Raw genomic sequence first — 25,503 nt, 5'->3', positions numbered from 1 at the left:
GCGTTACGTAGCGGACTAAGCAGCAGCCGGGCCGGCGGGGATGGCACGGCGGCGCGGGTGCGTAGACAGTCGAAGGTGAGGGAGTTGAGAGGGTATTACGAGAGAGGGCGTAGGGAGAGGAGTTGGGCGGGGGGAAGGGCTTGGCCACATGGATCGGCGCGCGTGCGCTCGACGATCTACGAGGCCATGCAAGGGAAACGGATTTTTGCGTCGCCCATTACAGAGATGGCGCCAATTTCCTGTGCCACAGGAACCGGGGAGTGTCCCCCCCCTGTCATCAGCCTGGGCACCACGCATTGCGTCGTGGTTGCTTAGGTGAATCAGCCATGGACAGACCAGCGCCTGCCCAACGCCCAACGAAAGCCCAGTGCTTTCTCTTCAATGTACCGATTTCGGCGCCGGTTGACGCCATCATCGACTCCATCGAAGAAGTCGTAGGTGCCGGAGGGTTGCAGTATCTGCAACATCACGGCGGCAACAAGTTCTTGGCAGCTGTCCGCTCCCCGGCTCAGGCAGCCAAGATGGCGGCAAAAGGTTCCCTGCTGCTCGCCAACAAGGTCGTACCGCTAGAACGCATGGGCACTCCAGTGGTTTATGTGACGGTCTACCGTCTTCCACCCTGTGTCAGTGACGACGCTCTGATTGCTGCACTTGCACCATATGGGAAGTGCCGAGGCATTTCCGACGTCGTTTTCAAGGACAGGACGGACATCAGCAATGGCAGCCGACTGGTCAAGCTCGAGATGTTAAAACCTCCACCGAATTTCATCATAGTGTCTGGCTTTCGGGTAATGCTGGAATACAAAGGTATGAAGAGAGTGTGCTCCAAGTGCGGAGCAGAAGGTCATTTTGGGGCCACCTGCACATCAGCTCGATGCACCCGATGTGCCATTTTCGGCCATGCAACTGCAACGTGCAACGCGCCATGCAGACGTTGTAATGGCGAGCACGCCACTGTTGACTGTGTGTTGCCACGTTCGTATGCTGCTGCAGTGACACCAGTGACGCCCGCCCAGCCAGGACTGGGCGAGAATACTTCTGAAGAGGCGGCACAGACGCAAGCCACATATCAACCAGGAAAAGAAAGTGCCCCAGAGGCGTCGACGCCAGCGTCCCCCGATGCCAGCGACGCTGCGTCTTCTCCCTCTACTGACGAAGAGAGCAACGAGACGCCACCTGCCACAATGGCGTCGTCTGCCACGGAAGACGATGAAGAGCCTACGTTAGACGCCCAGTCTACGCTACCACAGCGGGAACGGCTCCTTGCATGTGCTCCAACACCGAACGCTAGTGGGAACGCGGCTGGACGCCATCGCGGCCTCCCCGAAGTCTCGGCCGGTCCGTCGAGCATCACGCCGGTTGCCAAGACAACGACCGCGCTTGCGAGTGGTGCTTGTACAGCGGTGAATGAGAGACGCACGCGCTCGCAAATAGTGTCTGAAGAAGCCAAGAGAATGCTCTCTTCAGAGAGCTCTACGTCATCAGAACCAATGGCGACACCCTCCAAGAAATGCAAGAAAATGCCACGAGACACCACTACCATGGACGTTGTCTCCGATTTGGAGACGTACTAACAATGGCGCCTTACACTGCATCTGCTGCCCGTAAGGGCTGCTTTTCCTTTACTCCCCGCTACGAAGCTCAGGCAGCGTTGACGGAACGGTGTTTGGCGCAGACATCGCGTTTCCGTCCCTGTGCGAGCGTCTGCAACCTCGGTATTTTAGTATTCAGCTTGCTTTCGGCTAACTTGTGTGCAGAACGTGAACAGTGCCCGTTTCGCTTTCGCCGCTGTGATACTCCCAAGTCATTGCTGACTTTGCCGTGTTCTGGCTGTTGCACTGATGTACGACGCCTATTCAGTTCGCAACTAGCTTGTGGTAAGCCATTTGTCTTAGTCTATTTCTGTACGCAACTAACTCACCATGTATTTGCACATAATGACACTTAACGCACAAGGATTTCGTAGCATAGATAAGCAGAGGGAAGTAATTCATTTCGCTCGCGAGAAAAAAGTCGACCTCCTGTGTCTTCAGGAGTGTAACTTGAGAAACAAGCAGGAAGGTAAAAGATTTTGCGATGAATTTTCTGTTAAAGCTTATTTTTCATATAGCCCCGGGAGATGTCGCGGTGTAGGAGTGGTGGTTTTTCGTAGGGTGCTTCTACATGGAAGTCACCGCCTTTTTGACTTGGAAGGTCGTGTAATAGCTTTTGATTTTTTCTGGGGTGAGAGGAAAGTTCGGGCATTGAATGTCTATGGACCCGCCGTATGGTCAGAGCGCAATGACTTCTTTGCGAGACTCTCCCCTTTTTTGTTAGACAACCACCCATTCTTTATCGTTGGCGATTTCGACTGTGTGCTCGACCCCATGCGCGACTCACGAGGGCCACGACAATACGCTTCCAATGCGCACGCAACTGAATTATCTCGTATAGTGAAAGAATACAATTTATCGGATGCCTGGGTCCATATGCATGGCGGCAGTTTTGGCGCCACATGGCAGCAAAGGCAATCACAATGTCGTCTAGATCGAATGTATTTCCCCCCTGAATTAACACGCAAATTGTCCAGTGCAGCATCCTCGATCTCCCCGCGGACGCCGGGCACATTTCAGATCGACGCCCTTTCGCTGTCGTATTGAACCTCGAGGGAAGGCCAGGTGAACGCACTGACATGTGGAGACTAGACATTGCTTCTTTGCGTGGCCAGGCGACTCTAACCGAACTAAAAGCATCAGTAGCTACAGCAGTTTGCGATTATGAATGCAATATCGAAGCGTGGGATACTTTAAAGGAAAGGTGGAGGTCAGTATGCATAGCAGCTAGCAGGAAAAGAAAAAGAAAAGAGACCGAGCAGCTTTGTGAGTGCCTGAGAAGGATAAGAATAGTACGAGACGGTAACTCCCAAACACAGTTAATCCGCGAATACCTAGATCTTCAGCGTGAACGCTACCATAGACTTATGAGCTGGTACTCTCGCACCTCTGCAAAGGCGTGGATGACCAACAGGCCAATTTCCGACCCTGAGGTACTGCGGCTGGCTCGTGCGTCCAGCAGGAGGCAGAATGGCAGCTCTTTCATTGAAAGAGTTATAATAGAAGATGGCACAGAGAGTGGTGCGAGGCGACATATCGAAAGAATTTTTTGGAACTGGTTTTCAGACGCATTTTCATCGGAAAAGATTTATAATGCAGAGCTATTGAGTGAAGAAATTTCAGATTTTTGCGCTAACCTACCTCAAGTAGGAGATACAGAAGGCCAGAATTTATTGTCTCCAACAAATCTGCAAGAAGTTTTTGATGTTATACGATCTATGAACAGCGGATCAACACCCGGTCCAGATGGCTTACCAGTCGAATTTTACCGATCTTGCTGGGAGGAAGTAGGCACTGCCTTAGTGTCGCTCCTTAACGGCATTCTTGCACGGGAAGGTATTCCTAAGTCGTTTAATCGGGGTCGCGTAATGCTCTTGCCGAAGCCAGACTCCAACCTTGCAGAACCCTCATCCTGGAGGCCTATAACGCTGCTCAACACAGACTATAATATATTGACAACCCTTCTTGAAAATCGCATGAAGATATTATTGCCGAAAATAGTCAGTGTACATCAAACATGTTCCGTGCCGGGTCGGAGTATATTGTCGTCTCTCAACTTAACACGTGATATCATACAATACACAACAGCGCGTGAAGCTTCAGGAGTATTAGTAAGCTTGGACCAAGCCAAAGCGTTCGACCGCTTAGAACACCAGTACTTATTTGCGGTTTTACGATGCTATAACTTCCCTGAAGAGTTTGTAGACATCCTGCGGATGTTGTATTCACGAACAACAGCTGAGCTACTGCTTAACAGCATTTTAACACCTAGATTTGATGTGACAAGGGGAGTGCGGCAGGGTTGTCCTTTGTCACCCATATTGTTTGTGCTTGCGATTGACCCGTTGTTGAGGCGGTTTAGCGAGAGCCCGCTCATAAGAGGTCTTCCTATGCCGGGATCCGGGTGCATAAAAGTATCGGCGTATGCGGATGACATCACTTCGTTTTTACGGGATGGGGACAGTCTTCTAGAGGTATTTCGTATTTATAATCAATATGCTTCAATGTCAGGGGGCAAAATAAATATGAGAAAATGTGAAGCATTAAATTTAGGTCGCGGCGAAATAACGCTACCAGGGGACATTAAACAGACCGAGCATATGCAAATACTAGGTATCAAATTTTGTACAAGTGGTGTTTCACCTCACACGTGGCGAGAAATTGTCAGCTCCATTAAAGAACAGTCAGAAGCAGTGACTGCGTTGCCACTGCCGCTGGCAGAAAGGGCTTTCTTCATTAAGAACGTATTGTGCAGTAAACTGTGGTTTGCTTTAAGGGTAGCTCTCCCGCCGTCACCAACAGTTCGAGTAGTAAACTCACTTATTTTCTCATGGTTCTGGCTAAACAAGTCGCAATACGTAGCGCAGCAATTTTTGCGTCTGCCAAAATCCAGCTGAGGATGGAGCTTGCCGTGCATAGTTACATTCGGTAGGCTGTTGTGCACTAAGTGTACATGTGATCTACTTGATGATGATGAGTACCCTGGTAGGCCACTGCTCCTTTATTGGCTGGGCCATTACCGTCGAACGCTTATGCCGCAGAGTACAGGCAACTTGCTTCCGACGGCGGTAACGCCAGCACCGCAGTATGCGGCGGCTGCGCGCTTGCAAAGCCAGCTTGTACAACTAAGAATTACAGAGTGGCGTGCGACACCAGTTTCCAGGCTTTGTGAAATGTTGTGTGAGACAGCTGTACCTCCACGGACAGCTACTACACAAACATGGACAGCTGTGCTTTCACCTGATTTGCCCTCTCAAGTGAAGGACTTTCATTGGCAATATCAGTGGGGCATTCTACCTACAAAAGACAGGCTTGAACGCTGGCATATGGTAGCGAATGATAAATGCATATATTGCGCACAAACAGAGACCAACGCGCATGTAGTAAAGGACTGCGTTGTAGCACGCACCTTCTGGAAGCTAGTTGCAAGAATGTTCGGAATATCAATCGTGCGGCCACCACAGCGCCGAGATCGGTTTGCGAGTCTCGTCTACTACAGCGCTAGCTATATACATTTTGTGGTGCTTCCGTAACATCGCAGAACGATCTCGGCAGACAAATAGAGCAATGTACCCCAGAATGCGGAAACTACGGGTGTTAATATGGGGTCATCTTGAAGAACAGTTGTTCAAACTCGGTGAAGTCGAGTTTCTTCGCCGCTGGTCTACGCGGTACATAAGCGTCTCCCGAGGCAAAGTCTTTCTACGGCCAGAATCGGTTCTACGGCCAGAATCAATTCGGTTGCCCGAGTTCAGACTGTGTCTGTATGTGCCCCGAGTACCTTTCATAAATTCGAGGCCGACAATAATGCTTTTGCGTGGATGTGGTAACGAGTTTTGTTGTTGTTGTATGTGGCAAAGCCAGTGTCAAGAAGACACCATTTATTATTTCATTTGTTAATCTTTTTTGTTTGCATCAAGTATGATGTATTACATGTGATGTACCTCATATTGTACTTTTCGTTCCTACCACAGTTGTAAGTGTGCCTACGGGTGAATAAATTTCCTTGTCAATCTGTAACTTCGGTCGCGTTCTGCAAGGCGCATAAGCAGCGCTTTTAGCAGACACCGAGTCAAATCGGTTCAGGATTCTTGCGCGGGTCGTGTTGAGATGACGTTCAAGAATAAGGCCGCGCTTGATCGCATCTAAGTTCATCCCGTATAAAAGTTTCGCGATGTGGAGGTTCGTTTCAAGTACGGAGGTGTTGTGTGAGGGCTTTTAGTAACCCCGCGGATCTTCCGAGACCAATCTCTTGTCACCGAGCTGGAGATTCTTTAGTAGGATCCACGAGATTCTCCGAAGAGTGCGTGCCGGGATTCTTCACCACGCGGCCGTGTGGACACGCCGCAGTGCGCGCGCTGCGAGCAGTTCGACCAAGTGTCCTGCAACGCAGCGTGCGTACGATGTGGCGGAAATTACGCGGCCTCGGCGTGTGCTGTCCGCACCTACTCGTCACTAGCCGTGCGGCCCGAACAGCAGGAATCTGCTGCAGTGGAGGCTGTTTGCTTCGCCGGTAGATAGCGCAGCAGCCGACTTGGAGGACGCCGGCCTTCTTTGAGCATGATACACACCGCCGAGGGCGGCGACGATTCCACGGATTCCGGCGCACGCTTTCTCCTGCCTGACACTTCAACGTGCGGACAAGGAGTGGGCGAGGAGGTTAACGCGACTGTCGATGCTGCTGCCCGCGTAGTTGGTGCGGCGCCGGCTGCGGCCTCTGGCAAGCTGGAGCCGCTGACCGGCGCGACCGACGGTCTTCGTTGGACACTGTAGACGAGCAGGAAGTGTAGAGAAAGAACAGCGCAGCAAGCGCGCTGCTCGGCTACCGGAGACTCGACCGCGCATCGATCGTCGGACTTGGGATGACGGGGGCTCCCATGGCTTGGCGCGTGGCGCTCCTGAATTCAAGCGCACTGCTGTGGAACAGTGGCGTAGCCAGAAATTTCGTTCGGGGGGGGCTACGCCACTGGCCCAATATATATATATATATATATGTAGCTGCACGTTTTTCCCTGCAGCAAATTTGAGGTTTGTGGCATTTAAAAGAAAACGTTTAATTCTATTCACTACTGGCTTCGAATTTTTAATTTAGGAGGTCAATTATTTATTGAAAATTGGCCAAAATTGAAAATTTTCGGCAAACGAAACTATCAAGTTTAAAACTCCGTGACTCAACAATGAAAAATGATATCATAATGCTGTGAATTGCATGTAATAGTACATCTACAGCGGACAAAATAAATATGTTACACATGAATCTCAAAAAAATTTAGTATTGTGGAAATACGGCTTTTGCAGAACCCTTGTACACAACGTAACCAATTAACGTAAGATACAAATTGACACTGCAAACTTGTCCGCTTTGACTGTTATAATAAATGCCGTTTACAGAACCACAATATCTGTTCTTCATGCATAGCTATTAGTTTGTAAACGCCGTGCTTCTATTTTTTCAAACTTTCGAATTTTCCAAAATATTTTAAACAAAATTCAGGCCCTAAATCGAAGTTCTGTTTCCAACAGACACTAGGATTTAACTTTCTCTCTCAAATGCAACCAATTTCAATAAAAGCGATTAGCAGGATTATATCAGAAAAGCGTTTCTGCGTTTTACAAGTATTTGAATAGGCCGCGTCGGATTGGGCCCGAGCTAAATCTTCCTCTTAAACAATTTATCGAGGGATCAAATACATGAATAATAACTGCATTGTCATTGCCAAATATGCTGCAAATGAATTCTTGAAAGCTACGCTCTGTAAATACAAGTAAAATATGTATTTTTTTTCATAAAATATTATACTCGTATGTGCCAAAAATTGTGCCCAACATAACTGACGTCAATGCTTCCATGTTTTTTCTCTATTTATTAAGTAAAGAAAATATCACACGAACTTTAGAACTATATCAGTTCGAGACCAGGAAAGCAGTGCATGCCGCTGATATGAAAAATTAAAAGGCAATGAACTGAACAAGTTGAGGACAAATATCTTAATGAAACTTTGTCATTCAAGAACCGTGCTTACATTCTTGTATATATGCAATGGCCAGTGAAAAATCTCAATGACGCTGTCGTTTGTTCCATTGTATTACGCAGGAGTAGCTGTCCCTTGTCGTGTATCGTGAGTAATTGAACCGAAGTTATAGCCGCGACAGAGAGCACGTATAAAAAGCAGGAGTTCTGCAAGATATATGAAGGCAAGTCAAATGAATGAGCCAACAATGGGGTACTTTATTTAAAAGTAGTCTTCATGAGAATTTAGACATTTGTCCTATTGACTGACGAGTTTCGTGATTCACGTCTTACAAAACTCTTTGGGTTGCTGCTTCAAAAAGTCTGTATCTGGTTCCCTTGAGCTGTTTTTTCGGTTGCCCCAAAATGTAGAAGTCGCAAGGTGACAGGTCTGAGCTGTATGGCGGATGTTGCAGCGTTTCCCACTTGAACTTTGCCAGTTTTGTATTAACCACATAAGCGACGTGGGGACAGGCATTGTCGTGGAGCAAGATGACCCCATTCGTCAATTTTCCACGTTGTTCGTTCTTGATTGCAACACGCTGCCGTTTTGGCGTTTCCCAATTACGGAAACAATTGATAGCCTCTCAAGATTTAGCAAATTCTATCAGTAATGGACCCTGTCGATCGAAAAAAAAAAAGTCAACAACACCTTTCCAGCGGAACTGATGGCCTTTACGTTCTTTGGGCGTGGTAAATTCGAATGTTTCCGCTGTAAGCTTTGCCGTCGTGTTTCAGGCTCGTAGTAGTGGCACCAAGGTTCGTACCCGATCACAGTTGCAAACAAGAAGTCACCATGCTCATTGTGATACCCGATCAGATGAGTCAAGGCAGCGCGAAACTTCTTCGTCTTCTCGCGATGGATAAAAATCTTGGGGATCCATTGCGCACCAAAGAGCCGATAGCCGAGAAGCTCATGAATTATGGCGTGAACCGAACCGTGACTGATGTTCGGATGGTCTGCCAGTTCATCGATGCTTATCCTCCGTTCTTGTTTCAGCAGCTCATGAACCTTTGAAATTGTGTGGGGGGTGATTGCACGATGGTTTTGGCCCGGTCTTGGATGTCTTTGCAACGTCCTTTGAACCGTTTGCTCCAACGGTTCACAGTGGTCAATGAAATGCAGTGTTCAACGTACACGGCGGTCATATGGTGATTAATTTCTGTTTTGGAAACACCTTCAGCTGTCAAAAACTTCGCGACACCGAGTTGTTCAACTTTTGAAGTGTCCATTATGTGACGCAACCATATTCAACCCAGTGTATGAGAGCATTAAAGAACATTTATCTTCACACCTGCGTGTCACTTTTGTAAATGAGACATGCCGGTCTCCTACGCGCATGCCTCGCAGATAATGAACCGAACCATTATTGCGCGGTTAGGGTAGGCTCACTTTCATTTGACTCGCCCTCGTACATTAGAAATGCAAAGATACAATGGGATATGCAAATGCGAAAATACTGCTTGATAAAGGACAAAAAAGTGTCACTGGAAACAAAGTTCACTGCATGTATACACAAAACCTCGCAACAAGATATTTAAGTATACGTATAAGTCTCCAATGAGTCTATGTATGTAACTGTATAAGTTAACTGTATATAATGCGTCTAATAACTGTATAACTGTAATAACTGTATAATGCGTACATAATACTGTAATAAAGAAGTAACTGTATATAATGTGTCAAACAAGGCAAATAAACATGTTGCACAATCATAGATTCACAGAATCCTAGATTCCGCCCCCATTCCATCCACTTCCCCCGATGTATTGCGCGCGACGGAAGGCGGCGCGCTTGCTCCCCGCTTTTCTCCTTTGCGCACACAAGACTGAGCCACCATCGTCGGCTCACCCATTCCACCTCCCCTCCTACGCTTTCACTCGCACATACAGCATGCAGCGCGTGGTCACGATGTTATCACGCTTGGACTTCATACGAAACATGAGGGAGATGGCAGGAATGCGCCTGGAGTGTCCATGTAATTGCTTTCGCAATAATATAATAAACGTATCCGGCAACTGAAGCGTCCCGTCGCCCATTACTTTCTGCAAAAGAAGTATCAAAATCGAACTTTCACCATGCGACAATTCGCTGCGCCGCAACAATGTATTTTTTTTTTGTGAGGCGGAGGCCCCGAAAGGAAAAAGAAACGCATAGGAAAGTATCTTGGCCAGAATCTAATGCCTACTTCGGGCACCTATTGGGGCAACGGAAGGAATACCGAAGAAAACATGAGACGCTTGGTCCACTGAGAACCATACGCATACTGCTCAGTATCCTACAGGGGCGAAAGAAGACTTTCCGGAAAGGTTCCGCTCAAGGAATGCGGTGCAATCCTTCGACTCCCCACAGTGACGGCGGCGAGCGACCATTGTTTTTTTTTTCTCGTCTGCTAGCCAGAAAACGTCCAAAACTTTGTCCGGTGAAAATCCACTCGGCCAGAGCAAACCGAACGCGCACCAAAGTGTACCGCACGGTGGTCGGGGCCATACGAGAAAAACGTATGCGCTCTGGTTGGCTCTGGCAGCCCGCGGTTAGGGTAGTGAGAACAAAAAAAAAATCGAAGAGGCTCATTGTGTCCTCGCGAATAAAAGTCAAAGTAGAAAAAATAAATAAGAACGTATTTACTTTGGCTGGCTTGAGTGTCTTGACATGGATGTTCTGGCGTAGGTTAAAAAAAATGTTTATATTTTTTTATGTGACATTACGGCACAAATGAACCACCCCAGCGCTTCGTCTCATTGGACCTCGCTGCCTGTTTGTCAACTCGTCTGCTAGTGTGTTGATTTGGCTTGTCTCGTTGTATGTTATGATGTAAGACTTTAGAAAAGTCAATAGACATTTGGCGTCCAATGTTTATAACAACATTAAACCCACAAAGTTCCGCAATTGAAAATCTAAAGCACAACTTTGGAAATGTCAATGCACCTTTCACATCAAGAGCTTATGAGATTTATACCCATAAAGTTTCGCAATTGATATCCATGCGCTCCACAGATTCCGTGGCCTCAGTGAGATGCCACGGCGAGCCCGCTCACCATCAAAGCGCCCTCGAAACTTTGTGCTCAGATGGGACTGCTTGGCGTTATGTGACTTCCGGTGTATGGGCGTTGCCACGAAATTCAGCCCGAGTTTGCAATCTTCGCGGTTAAATGTCTTTTCGAGCGTCAAAAAGACATTCTAGACAAAATCCAGAGTGATTTCCGGCGCCGGAGGTCACTTTGGTCGGCGGTGCATGGACAGCACGAAAAAATTTCGGGGGGGGCTGAAGCCCCATAAGCCCCCCCCCCCCCTGGCTACGCCCCTGCTGTGGAACCATCAGATTCAGACTCGGAGACGGACGTCCCTTCGGACACTGAGAGTACTTTTATGCTAGTGTACACTGTAGGGAAATCGGATGCGACTGCTCCGAAATGTCGGATACCATGTACGCTTCTACATATGAGGGGTCTGCAATCTCGGAGACTACCTCATAGGCAGTTCTAGCTATTGTAAGTTATAAGGCTAGTATTACTCAATACTAGCCAATTCTTTCTTTCTCTTTTTCTCTAGCCTTTTTCATGTCTTTCCTTTGCATTTCTTAGCTTTCCGCTAAATTTCTTTCACCCAATATGGCTCCCTCTCTGACTATAGCGTCTTTCAATTGTAGAGGTTTGTGTCGAGCTTCCAAACAGTTAGAGGTTCTCAACTTGTGTCCATAGGTTAATTGAGATGAGGCACTTTGACAGGATTTCTCGCACCAGGTCTCCCTAGAAATGGTGAGTCGGGCTGCCGAGGTACGTCCTTCAAATCAAGAAATCAGTAAGAACATCGTCAACGAATATAATCCGACTGCTATAGAGGCCAACCGCATCGCCAACTGTGGTGATCGCCTTCAATGGACCCAAAGTGCCGAAATACGTTCGTTATGGGGGCCTGCTCGCCAAATGCTCGTTATACTGAAAACAGATAGATATCTGCTATCAGTGCGGTCACCTGGGTCACCGCATGATGTTTGCCCGGGTCTGAGAGACCGGATCTGCCGAGGATGCGGTACTCCTAATCCCGATGAACAGCACAAGTGTACCCCTAAGTGTGACCTCTCTGGAGGCGAACATTTTACTGCACACAAGGTGTGCAAAGCTCGCTTCAAGATCCCGTACGTGGTACGAAAACCGCCACGTCGGGAACGAGCAGCTACGTCAGGGAACCGAAACCGCCCTCTCGCCCGTGACGGCGGAAGAGGGCGGAGTTGCTCAAGACCGGGCTCGGGAGCGTCGTCGCCGGGTGACGTGGCCGGGAGCAGCTGCAGCGGGCGCTGCCGGGAGTCGCGCTCAAAGTCGAAGACCAGGAGCCAGACGCTGAAGAGGAACGCAGCAAAACAAGTGAGCTGGGCACATAGATCTCCTATCGCTCTTAGCAACAAAGATTTCCCTCCCCTTCCCTATACCCCTAAGAAATATTGTGAGGAATGCATACAACACTCAGCGCTTGTAGTTAAGCAAATCAGCGCGCTTCTTGCGCGCATGGAGGCATTAGAAAAATAAGAAAGCAACGAGGATGACAAAAAACGCAAAATTGCCAAGAGGGATGCCCAGCCACAGCCCGCGGTAACAACTATGGAGGCAGAGAAAATTTAATCGAGTACGTTTGAGGAACTGGCGTGGGCCAAGCCCATTCAAGCCCTCACCGAGATGGTTGCACAGCTTGCCAGCCAGATCGACTTGGTAACGTCCAGGATGGTGAAGCTCAACACGCTAGAGGCTAGTGTCAATCAGCTCATACTAAACACTCAGAAAGCCAAAAAGGGAGCCTCGTATGGGAAACCGTGTACGGAAGCAGTCTCACGACTACCAACCTGAGCCAAGATAGGCGACATGCGTAAATATAGGAAGGAAGATACACCGACCATAGCCCAATGGAACTATCGAGGAATCAAGGACAAAATAGGGGAATTATACATAGATAATGCTGAACACAAGCCCAATATCCTTGCAATACAAGAAACGAGCGGGGAGAACAGCACAGAAATCCTAGACCGAAGCAACATAGCTGCGACGCACCACATGCCCAGCTGGAGAGGGTGTGAACACGTTCTCTTGGAAATTCACAGCAGAACCATAGGAAGCAAAGACATCTACATACTCAACGCATACTGTCGGCCATCCAAGAAGGACCTGCACATAGAGGCACGTTACTCGACAGCAAGGGAGAGGCAGGCAGCCGACCCTTATTGATATTAGGAGATTTCAATGCACCTCACTCAATATGGGCTACAAATTTTGCTCAAAGAGACGCAGGGTGCTGGCGAACGTCATGGATCAGCGCAACAACCTAGCCCTCCTCAACAAACAAGACACTCCCACCCGCATGGGCACAAATACGTCCCGGGACACCACTCCAGACCTCACCCTGCTGAGTGGAACCTCGGACGTGTCGCGGCAGAACAGGGGGTGAACCTTGGGTCGGACCGCGATATACTCAATATCACCATCACTGGGCCCGCATTTAAGCCCCGCATGGGAATAACCAAGATAACAGACTGGGACAATCTTCGAAAAAGGCAAGCAGCCACCGAAGACGTGGACACGAACAGCACCAAACCGTATGGGGAAGAGGCCAAGTAACTCGAGCTGGTACAGAAATACACCCAGAAAATTGCTACCACACTGCAGACACCCTTTGTGGACGCAAAGCTTGCCCACCTCTGGGAAGCACGACACAGCCTCACCAGACGCTGGAAGAAACAACGGCACAACAAAAACTTCGCAAACGCATCCATGAACTCAACAAGCAAGCTGCTGAATACGCGTCCAAGCTGTGCAGAGAGAACTGGCTGAACGTGTGTAACGAAGAGCAGAGCACCCTGTCTACCAGGAAGACGTAGTGCCTCCTTCGTCACCTGATCGACCCTCTCGGCAGCAAGAGCGCCACTAATGAAAGCCTCACGCGCACACTCAACCACTATACTAGGGGGGGGGGGGGAGAGACGAACGAACTCATCAAAGACCTGAAGGCCAAGTACCTGAAAACGGAGAAGGGTGACCACCGACACCGAATTGATCTCGGCAATCTCTGAGAGCAACAGGGGCAGCACGCCGGGACCCGATACCATTACCTGCAAGTTACCCAACAACCTCGAGGACAAGGCCCGCAGAGAGCTGCTTGAGTATATAAACCGGGACTGGGAGTCTGGCAAACTTCCACCGGAATGCAAATAGGCAGAAGTCCGCTTCATACCCAAGCCTGAGAAGACACCTCACGCCGACAACATGCGACCGCTATATCCCTCACGTCCTCCGTGGGGAAGGTCATGGAACGTATGGTACTCAAGAGGTTGCAGCGATACCTGGATGCCACCGACCGGATACCGGAAGCAATGTATGACTTTAGGCAACACCTGGGCACCCAGTAAGTTCTCGTACAACTTAACGAGCTTATAATCAAGCGGGCAACGATGCAGGCGCCGCGAGCGCTGCTAGCGCTCGACCTCAAAGGTACCTTTCATAACGTCACGTATGAAAATGCCCTCCGCAACCTACGCAACACGGGTTACGGAACGAAAACGTACAACTACATCCGAGACATTCTTGGCAACCGAATGGCCAGGATCACAATAGGAGAGGGGGCATCCCAACTGATCTTTCTGGGGGATAGAGGAACGCCGCAAGGTTCGGTCCTTTCCCCCCTCCTGTTCAACATGGCTTTCCTGCCGTTGCCCAAGCTTCTGGAATCAATAGATGGCCTGGGCTATGCATTATATGCCGGCGACATCACCCTCTCGACTGCGAAGGCAGGTTCAGATGGCTGGATAAAAGACACGCTCCAAAAAGCGGCTGACACGGTCAACAGCTACGCGAAGACCTATGGCCTTTGCTGTTCACCTCAAAAGTCGGAGCTGACCGTTGTCAGACCACGTACATCAGGGAAACAAGCAGAAAACATAGGAATCACTCTGGAAGAGATCAGGAAACTCCCGGTATCTCAACTCAGGATCCTGGGCCTCCTGATCCAGGCAGACAGCAAGGCAACGGCCATGATAAGAAAAATCAAGCTCACGTCAGACCAGATCTTGAACATGATCAGACGAGTGGCCAACATGCGGATGGGTCTGAAGGAATCGGACACCTTGCGCCTCGTTCAGGCTCTTGTTATCTCACGAATCGTCTACGCAGCGCCGTACATGCAACTCCTCAAGAAAGACGTCATACAAAGTCATACAACTTCATGAAATAATCAGGAAAGCCAAGAAGCAGACCCTGTGTATTCCCATAAATTCATCCACGACAAAATTACTTCAAATGACAGTCTGCACCACAGTGGCCAAGCTCGTAGAAGCCCACCTATCCAATCAAAGGGTGCGCCTTAGACAGACCAAGGAGGGCAGAAGCGTCATCCGCAAGATCAGATGGCAAGAATCACTACACCCGCCACGGCCAATTACACTCTAATAAAAGTTTGCACCCTTTGAGTCGTATCTTGCCACACAACGATAATCGTCATCTGTCTTGCCCGCCTTTCCTTTCTTTAACGCTGCGAGCCCGGTACTTTCCAGTAACGAACGGCATGCGCGTTATCAGCATGACAGCATTCTCGACAGGAAAGTAGCGGGCGCACCGTTTTCAAGAAAGGAAACGCATCAAGGCAGATGACGATTACTGTTGTGTGGCAGATATACACCCCAAAAGGTGTAACCTTTTCTTAGAGTGTACCCGAAAAGTGGATTGAGAAGCTGGAATGCAAACCACTACCGCGCAACATGAACCCCACAAGGCACGCCGCACGACGCGACGCCCGGGCAAGAGCCATCTCCAGGACCCTGGAGGAGGACGACACTGTCCTATACACAGACGCCTCTCCGGCTCTGATCTGGCTGGGTGTCCCTTGCGGAACTAAAAATCCTCGGAAAGGCTACGCCTCCTAAACAAACAACCGAACTACTTTAGGAGTCGGCCCACTCCTCAGTTGAGGGCAACTAATATGCTCAACAGGCCCGAGTGCTCAACTCCCGGGCCACCGAGAAGCAGGCAAGCGGATGGCAACCCATCATCAGTTACACAGATATAGTCAGTATTACAGGGACAGTAGAGACATTCTCACGCCCCCCCCCCCTCCACAACTCTTTGGCTAGAGTCGAACAAATGACATTCAGGCAAATCCAGGCAGGATCCTTTTCCCACCCCTGCCTCCGGAACAGAATATGCCCAGAAAGATACGAGAACACATGTCCTCACTGCAATGCACTAGGCACCCTCTGGCACGTCATAGGATAGTGCAATTTATCCACAGACCATCCCCACCTACACCCGTGACTAACTCCCCTACTGAACCCACTCTTTACAAGCGATGGGAGACTTTGTTATCCAGCCCCGCCCTGGAAGACCAGCTCGGACTGATTCACAGAGGCCAGGCGCTCCTGGAAGAATATGGAACCCGGGAAGAGGGAGCCATCCCATCAGGCGCTTAACGCACTCCATTTCATTATGGATCAATAAAGTTCTTTTTCTCTTTATCTCTCTCTCAATTTCATGCCGGATTTTAGCGACTTTGTTCTTCGTCATGCCAGGGATGCCGGGGCCGTATCCTGTCAGTGGATCTTGATTGTAGCATTCGAATGGTTAATGTCCACGCTCCAATCAAGGCTAGAGGTCAGAGAGAGTTTGTCGCTGCATTAGATCCATACTTGGTAGGCCCCTCTCGGCTTATTCTTTCGGGAGACTTCGACTGTGTGTTAGAACAGGTTGATCGCTTCTTCCGCAGAGGAACTCCAAAATTCAAAGATAGGGCTGGAAATGCTGCACTGTAAGAGCTCGTCGATGGGCTTGGACTGGTCGGTGCTTGGCGCGTGCTCACCCTGGACAGTCAGGAATGACTTGGACAGGGAGGGGCTTGCAGATCCGCATCGATCGTTTTTACGTTTTATCGTCCCTGGCTTTCAGTATGCATTCTTCATGGTTGGTTCCTTCTGCTCTTAGCGACCACTTCTTCTTAATTCTGCGGTTTACCGATTCGAACACAGTCTCGCAAGGGAAGAGACCATGGCGTCTACATCAACGTTTCCTGAAGGACAGGCAGGCAATTGCAGACGTATAACCCATTTTCTTTCGATGGCTGCACAACAGAAAGAATCTAGATGGCATGGCATGGAATGAAGTGAACTCTAGTGAGCGCGAGTGCTTCAGGTTATGGGACAAGCGTAGAGCGCGCGAGGAGATTAAAATCGTCTCCGACGCGATCCTCATGCTCTGGAAGCCACTGTCCTGCAGGCCTACTGTTGCTCCGGCGCTGGCCTGACTACGAAAGGAACTTCGAATTCTCCTGAAGCGACGCTGGGATGGCTTGAAAGCCACAAGTCTAGCAGAGTAACGGGAAATGGAAGCGTGGTGCAGCAGAAATGTCCTGCGTAGACATCTTTCAAAGAAGAGAACAACTCTCTCTTTCCTAGTAGATCCAAGTAATGGTACCATAGTCTATTTATCAGACGGAGTTCTTGCAGTGGCGAGGCAGTTTTGCACGAAATTTTATGCCGAATCAGCTGCCACTCCAGCTGTCTTTTCATTCGTTTGTGCAGCTGAGCCGCCGGAAGTCTGTGACTCAGCCATAGTCGAGGACGTGCTATTCTCGGTTCTGAAGTCTATGAAGCATAATTGCACTTCAAGGTACTATGGTCTGACAGTTGAATTTTATGTGAAGTTTTGGACACTGTTAGGGAAGCCGTTCACATCATTGGCGAACAAGCTTCTCAGTGAAGGGACTCTGTCAGCATCTTAAAGAGAGGGGCTAAACACTCTCCTTTGTAAGGATGAGTCGAGAAGCACCGATTTAATAGCATGGCGTCCAATCACACTTTAGAACTGCGATTACAAGCTCACATCAAAGTGTCTGTTGTATGCGACTCAATCCAGTACTCAACACTGCTTTGGGTCCATACCAGGCATGCTGAGTCCAGGGACGTTCCACGCAGCTTCACGGCTTAGCAGTCAGAGACCTTCCCCTGTGTGCAAATGCCAGGGAACTTTCAGGTATTCTGTGATCCTTCGATCAGGAGAAGGCTTTCGATATCATTAGACATAGGTACCCGTTCCGGGTTTTGAAAGAGGCGGGCTTTAGCTTGGGTTTTCAGCAGATGATCCAAGCTTTGTATTCTCGACCGACTTCTGCTGTTCTCTTATAGCATCGCGTCTCGGAGGCATTCATTGTGGGACGTGGTGTACGGCAGGGGCATTCCTCTCTGGCCTGCACTCGGTTTCGAACCGCTTCTGCAGAGGTTGTCCTTTGGCAGTAGAATTGACAGGTTCCTAATTCCACTAGGTTCCCCTCCGGTTGCACTGTCTGCCTATGCGGAGGACTTGTCTATTGCCGTCCCGGGCCTTATGGTTGCGTGGTGCATTCATCGTCGAAGACCACTGCGCGTCTCTTGTCCAGGTGCGCCGCTTCGCCTTACTGCCTCACTGGAGCTTCGCTTAGAATGCGACGTCGGTGGTGAGTGAGTGAGTGAGTGAGTGAGTGAGTGAGTGAGTGAGTGAGTGAGTGAGTGAGTGAGTGAGTGAGTGAGTGAGTGGGTGAGTGGGTGAGTGAGTGAGTGAGTGAGTGAGTGAGTGAGTGAGTGTGTGAGTGAGTGAGTGAGTGAGTGAGTGAGTGAGTGAGTGAGTGAGTGAGTGAGTGAGTGAGTGAGTGAGTGAGTGAGTGAGTGAGTGAGTGAGTGAGTGAGTGAGTGAGTGAGTGGGATCTCTGTGACCTTACCGCGAACGGTCGGCCGGGGTACATCGCCTCCGTGTAGCAAGTGAGCGCAGAAGAAAGCGCAAGTACGTACGCCACCCGTTGTCGTGCCATCTTCGCCACGCCGCCGCCATCGCACCATCGTCGTCACATCACCACCGACGTCGCGTTGACGTGCGGTATATCAAAATATGTGCAGGGTAATTTCTGCCGCCATAGTCAAACACCTCTTTGTCGACGTCAGCACTATACATACTTCGGAACTATTGCTGGTATTTCTTCTATCCGCTACTGGTTTCACTGACAAATATTTTTTCTCACAGGGCAGCAAATGAACTACAGTAAGGGCAAGTTTTATTGAAAGTAATCACAAACACATTTCCAGGATACAGAATTGTCAAAATTTCAACACGCCCGCCACGGTGGCGTAGTGGCCTTGGCGTTGGGCTGCTAAACCCGACGGCTCGGGATCGAATCCCGGCCACGGCGGCCGCATTTTGATGGAGGCGAAATGCAAGAACTCCCGTGCATCGTGCATTTAGTGCACGTTAAAGAACCCCAGGCGGCCAAAATTAATCCGGAGTCCCCTACTACGGCGTGCCTCATAACAAGATTGTTGTTTTGGCAGGTAAAACCTAAGAATAAGGTCTTTAGAGGTTCAAAGCAAAGCTGTGATGTGATGATGTGTGATGTGATAACTTTATTTGGAATCCGGCGATTGGGAGGCCCGGCCCTGGGGCCGCCTAGATGGCCACTGGGAGCTGCTGCTCCCATGCGGCTTCCTTGGCTCGCTGGACGGCCCAAAGTTGGTCTTGGAGTTCTGAGCTGAGCAGCACGGCCGACCACCACGCCCGTAGATTTTCTGGGGAGACTGCCATTTAATTTGGTATATTTCACATCCCCACAACATGTGTTGAAGGGTGGCTCTAACAGAAGTGCATAGCTTGCACATATCGCTCTCGTATATATCAGGGTAGAAAGTTTTTAGTTGCACGGGACTCGTATAAGTTTCTGTTTGTAGTCGCCTCCAAGTAACGGACTCAGCTCTCTTCAGTTTAGTGCGAGGCGGTGGTAATACTCGCCTCCGATTTTGATAGAATTTGGTAATATCGCTAAATCTTGTTAATATATCTTTTTCTCTCCAGATTTCCTCCTCGGTGTTCTCCTGACCAATGGAAGTCACTCTTTGCTCAGCTCGGCGAGTAAGACCTCGAGATTCGCGGTGTGCTACCTCGTTGAGGTTGGCTGTGGGAATGTCTGGAGTCGTATGCGATGGGAACCAGAGCAATTGCCTGCCGTTCTTCTCTGCATTGGAGAACTTTGCTTCATTGCCGACTCTGATGCGCCACGCCTCAGGAGAGATCCTACCTCTTGCATAATTTCTAATGGCCGCTTGAGAATCGCTAATAATGTACTGAGCATTCGTGGAGACCAATGCTAGTGCAGTGGCTACCTCCTCTGCAGTCTCGGAATGTTTGGTATTAATTGATACGCTTGTAAGGGGTTTTTGGGTGTGATCTACGATTACTGCTACATAGCTATTTCTGTCTGGGTATGCAGCCGCGTCTACGAAGTTTGCCCTGTCGTCTGACCCAGCGCTTCGGATAATTTTCTCTGCTCTACTCTTGCGTCTGCCGTCGTTGTAACCTGGATGCATGTTCTTGGGTATATTTGGTACTAGGAGTTTGTCACGAATTTCTCTCGTTATCGCCCTCTTTTCCCCGTATTGATTGTGGTAATTCATTCCTAGTTTGCTTAGTATATGCCGTCCCGTTTTGGTTTTGGTTAGTCGCTCTGCTAGAGATATTTGTTGTGCTTCTATGAGTTCGTCCAGTGTGTTGTGGAGTCCTAACTTTAACAAGAGATCCGTGCTCGTACTGATGGAAATCCCTAGTGCTAGTTTGTATGCTTTTTTTATCATGTTGTTAATTTTACGCTTTCCAGCTGCAAACCAATTGTGGAAGGCTGCTATGTATGTGATCTGACTGATTACAAATGATTGTATCAGCCGTATGTGACTTTCTTCCTTCATACCTTGGTGCTTCTTAGTAATTCGTTTGATTAATCTCATGGTGTTTGTTACCCTTGTGTCTAACTTCTTTACGGTTTCCCTATTTGTGCCTTTGTTCTCGATTACCAGACTCAGCACTTTGAGCTGGTTGACTATTGGGATATTCCGCCCGTTCTTGGTGTGTAGCTTGATTTCCTCATGAGCCTTGTTTCTGTCGTATCCTTTGGGAGGCCTGCCTCTAAGTGTGGGGCGGTACAATAGAAGTTCAGATTTCTCTGCAGAGCATGTGAGGCCTGTTCCTATGAGGTGTTCCTCTACTGAGTTAATTGCAGTCTGGAGTCGTTGTTCTATTGACCCGTCGCTGCCATCACAGGTCCAGATAGTAATATCGTCCGCGTAGATTGTGTGATTCAGGGACTCTATGTGATTTAATTTTTCGGGGAGTCCCATCAAGACGAGATTAAACAGCATCGGCGAGATGACAGCGCCTTGCGGCGTGCCGGCCCCCCCTATGTCGATCTCGGGCGACTTGAGCCCTCCGACGGAGATGACTGCTTTCCTATCTAGGAAGCTCTTGATGTAGTTATACGTCCGTTGCCCTAGTCCTATTCGTTCGATGTTTTCCAATATGGTTGCGTGGTTGGCATTATCGAAAGCTTTTTTAAGATCAAGGCCCAAGATGGCCCTTGTCGAGCGCGTTTTATAATCGATTATCTGATGCGTAAGTTGGAGCATCGCATCTTGTGTCGAATGATTTTTTCGAAATCCTATCATTGTATCTGGGTATATGTTATTATCCTCTAAGACGTTGTCTACTCTGTTTAAAATTACTAGTTCCATTAATTTTCCGACGCAGGATGTTAGGGAGATTGGTCTGAGGTTGTCGATCTCAAGCTTCTTACCAGGTTTTGGAATGAGCGTTATTGTCGCTTTCTTCCATTGAGCTGGCACGTCTCCCTTTACCCAACACTCGTTTATGTATTCTGTTAGTTTGGCTATCGATTCATCATCGAGGTTCCTGAGAGTCTTGTTGGTTATACCGTCCGGGCCTGGGGCGGATTTCGTGTTTAACTTTTGCAGGGCCGCGCGGATTTCTGCCTCCGTGGGTTCCTCGTCTAATTTTGCGTTTGTATTCTCGTTGTAGCTAGGACAGATGCAAGGGGGTGCCTGTTTTAAGTATTTCTGCTGTAATTCATTGAGAAATTCCTCTTCTGCGCCCTCATATGCGTGTATTAACTTATTAATGGCTTGCATGTGATTTTTCTTGTTATTGTCATGGTCAAGCAGGAATCTGAGCATGTGCCAGGTTTTGCCGGTGCTTAATTGTTTGTCCATGGAATTACATATCTCGTCCCATTGTTGTTTGGTCAATTGCTTAGCACGTTCTTATATTTTTTTGTTGAGGAGTGCTATGCGCTTTCTTAACTTTTTGTTATGCTTCTGACCGCTAAGTCTATTCTGAAGCGACTGCTTAGCTTCCCACATGTGGAGAAGTCTGCTGTCGCATTTATCCAAGTTAGATTCAGGTGGTGCTATTTTTGTGGCAGCTTTGACGTCATCATTGAGCTCCTTAGTCCATGGTTCTATGTCTGCGATTGATCGTTGCTGTGTCGTCTCTCGCGTTCTACGAACTAGTTCCCAGTCTTTGATTTGATCTGTCGTTCCTTGAGTCTATTCGGCCCTTCTCTGACGTGTAACTCCAATATGCGGTGGTCACTACCCAAATCTTCCAGTGTGTTGTGCCACGTCGCCTTTTCAATATTCTTGGTAAAGGTTAGGTGTGGGGTTGTGTCCGTTTAGCGCCGTGCCTACTCTGGTTAGGGTGGCGGGGTCTGTGACGAGCGTGAGGCCTAATTCTTGCGAGTCGTTCCATAAGTTCCTTCTTTTTGCTCTGGTATATAAGTATCCCCACGTGGTGTGTGGGGCATTATAGTCTCCTCTTATAACTACCGGATTTTCTCCAGCAAGTCTGAGTGTTTTCTGGAATAGGTTCTTGAATTTGTGTTTATGTAGCATGGGGTTGCTATAAATGTTGAGAATAAATAAGCTACGTCCTGTCTTTTTTTGTGGGATGAGTTCCAATAGAATATTGTCAATGTTGGTTATGCCTGTGTTGCGCTGCACGCAAGTTATGTTTCTTTTTACCGGCGTAGTTAATGCCCTGGTGTCCCCTTCGGCATAGCCAAAAGATCTGTATCCTGCTAGCTTTGAAATCCCGTGTGTTTCCTGCAGAATTATGACATCCGGTGTATCCTTGTCTTTTAAATACTGCTGCAAAACTGTCTTTTTGTTTTCGTAACTTCCACAATTCCACTGCCATATCCTGAACCCTTTTTTAGCGCGCCTCATTTCGGGTGCGACCATGGGAGGGAGACGGGAGGTTGGAGAGAAGCTGATCTTATATAATTATGTGGTTGTGAAGTGGGTAAGGATTGTGGTGCTTCTGACGCAACGGAGGGGAGTCCATTACCTGGTGAGTGGTTTGCCTCTAGGATGTCTAATCTACTCATAATTGCTGCTATTACCTTAGCCATTTCATTCATCATTTCGTCCCGTTTTTCATTTGACTTTTGTATTTCTGCTAGGGTCTTTTGAATATCGGCTAATGCTTTATCTACCACTGCGTTATCTTGTTTATCACTGATGGCTTGGGCCTTGCGTTTGAGTGGAGGCGGGTCATCCCCTTCGTCCATCTTATTGTCCGGGATTTCAGATGGCTCTTTCGTGCTCGCGTGTGGAGCGGGAGTTACCTGATTTATTTGGTTTTTTCCTTCCTTGAGAATTTTGATTTCATCGCTCATACGTGCTAGCGAAATCCTCAACGGCGCGTTCTCGTGTTTTGGTTGCTTAATCTCGTTATTAATGGCAGTCTCCTCACCAGCCCCCGGGCGCATGCCATCGACCACGTCTGCAGAGCTCACCGTGTTTGTCTGTTTTGCTGAAGAGGATGGCCTAATTCTGGACCTGGATCTGGATCGTGTCTCCGGTGTCCTGGAGCCGGACCGGGATAAGGATCTGGTGGTGGATGGATACCTTGTTCTCGACCTGGAGCGTCGTTACCTGGTGTTTAGGAGACCAGGCGTTCCGCGAGACTCTGCTCTGTCTTCTCTTGGGATAGCGTATTCATGTTCTTCTTGTTGTTCTTGTTGCAGTCTGTGCCATTGTCTCTGTTTAACGATGAAGGGCTTTTTGAATTTGGCTTTGCACGTCTTGTCTGCGGTCGGATGGTCCTCGCCGCATAACTGACATTTAGGTTGGCACCTGTGGTCTTTGTCTGGGTTTGATGTTCCACATCCCGCACAAATCTTGTTGTCAGGGTTGGGACATACATCTCCTCTGTGTCCAAGTCTGTTGCATCGGTGACAGAAATCCACTTGTTTCCTGTACAGGGAGCAAGGGAGTAGCGCTGCCCTGTATCGGACGTACGTGGGCACTTTGTGTCCTTCAAAGAGCACAATCACTGTGGTAGTATTACTGAGTCTCTTTGCTGCTATCGCCGTTGGCTTTTTACTCGTAACCACCGCTGCTGTGATGTCTCTTGGGCCCTCGTCGAGTGGGATTCCTCTGATGACTCCTTTGGCCGTCATGTCAGGCGCTGTTTCGTAAGCATTGGTCTCGTAAAACGTGTCTTGAATCTTGATACGTGCTACTTCCTGATATTTGTTTGCACGCTCTTGATCCGATGTATTGACGATGAGGATATTTTGATAATTGTTGGGGCAGACAATGTCCTCCTCCCTTTCGTCTCGAGGAATGCCTGCCGCATCTTGTACCGCAGCTGTGAGGGCAACTATACCGTGCTCGGATATTTTGAGTCCTCCACGCGGTCTGATCACAATCTTGTAATCCCCTCTTGGCAAATGTGGCATTCTGCTTGCCTTGCGTATTTGCTCTAGCCTGCCTTTCCATGGGTTATTGTTGCGCTTGTCGAGCCGCGTCGGCGACGAGGTGCTCTCGCGGTGTTGAGAGGTTCGCCAGTCTGATCTTCTGTGTCTGACCTCCTTCCATCCCTTGCTCGTATCCATTTCTTCCTGAAATATGCTGCGCCCCTCTACGGTGAATTCCATCATTGAGAAAATGATCGGCAATTGTTGAGGAAGCCGGCTCCGGCGCGTGGCCTTGCGGCTCTCCCGCCACGAGGTCCGGCCAAAATATTGTCGTAGAGGCTTGAAAAATGGGAATCCCACCTGGTTTTAAGTATCCACTTGTTCCTGAGAACGAGCTGAGTCCATTGGCGTGCAATAGCGGGTGGCTTTTACACGATTTGCGCTACAAGAACATTCGTGGAATACGGAGCCGACGTGATCTTTAAAATCTTTAAAAAGATCAGAAACACCCACTCTTTGCAAAAAACAGCAATAGATATCCATTGATTCGGTGGTCCCGAATACGGCACAGCCAGAAAATTGAAGTCGCCGTCACGAACTTGAAAACGTCGAGTGTGTCGGCGCCTTAGGGTGTACACCATTTACTTCTATACTCCTCCTTTTTATACTTAGCGTGTAAAGCCGAGGAAGTTAAGCTGGAAGTTCCTTCGTCAAAATGTACCACTTCGCGCGTTTCGTCGTCAAGTGGTCCAGACATCAACCTTTGAATCAGAATGGTGTACGTGGATTAGACACCTTGGCCTGGAGGTGTTTTCAATTAACCTTTTATTGTCAATTTAAAATTTTATTCACTTGCACTTTGTGCGGCCTTTCTTGAGCATCATAGCAGATGTCATACGACGCCACGAAACATGTGCAGCTCAGTATCGGCTGGTACGCTTCGGTGCACGCCTGAAATCAGCCAGTTCATGTTTTTGTGATGCGTCAATTCCTTGTACGTTGAGAAGCCGGACTTCTGGCTATGTCCTTTCATCGCTAGCTACGAGTTGTTACACTTCCTTTTTTTTTTCTTATCTATGCAGTTCAGACAGTACAATCGGCGGGCATACTATCTTTTCGCGAACTGACGCATTCTTTTATTTTTATCTGTGTAAACTTCACATTTGAAAACAAAGTGGGAATTTGCACAGGTCAAGGCAGAGCACATGGTGGCGGCCTCGGTGATGTCTGCGCCAGCGGCTCTCGGATTCTCCAAACTATTCTACCCCGAGACAGAGGATAGCAGCAGCAGCCTCGAAAGTATTAGAGAAGTTCGAAGGAGGTAAGCAATTACAGCTAGCTATTGCTAGTATTGCTGTTATTAC

At 48.6% G+C, this 25,503-nt stretch overlaps 1 protein-coding gene across 1 annotated transcript in view; it reads left to right on the top strand.

Annotated features, from left to right (window-relative positions):
- The window catches only part of LOC139059315 (uncharacterized transporter YutK-like), a 68,847-nt gene that overhangs the window by 29,842 nt on the left and 13,502 nt on the right, over positions 1-25,503 (top strand). Inside the window, exon 8 of the mRNA XM_070537545.1 lies at positions 25,330-25,460. Coding sequence (XP_070393646.1) covers positions 25,330-25,460 — 131 coding nt within the window. The remainder of the gene's footprint in view (positions 1-25,329; positions 25,461-25,503) is intronic.

This window comes from Dermacentor albipictus, chromosome 1, assembly GCF_038994185.2.
Source record: "Dermacentor albipictus isolate Rhodes 1998 colony chromosome 1, USDA_Dalb.pri_finalv2, whole genome shotgun sequence".
Classification (NCBI taxonomy): domain Eukaryota; kingdom Metazoa; phylum Arthropoda; class Arachnida; order Ixodida; family Ixodidae; genus Dermacentor; species Dermacentor albipictus.
Note: the sequence above shows the minus strand (reverse complement) of the source record. Positions and strands in the feature narration are given on the sequence as shown.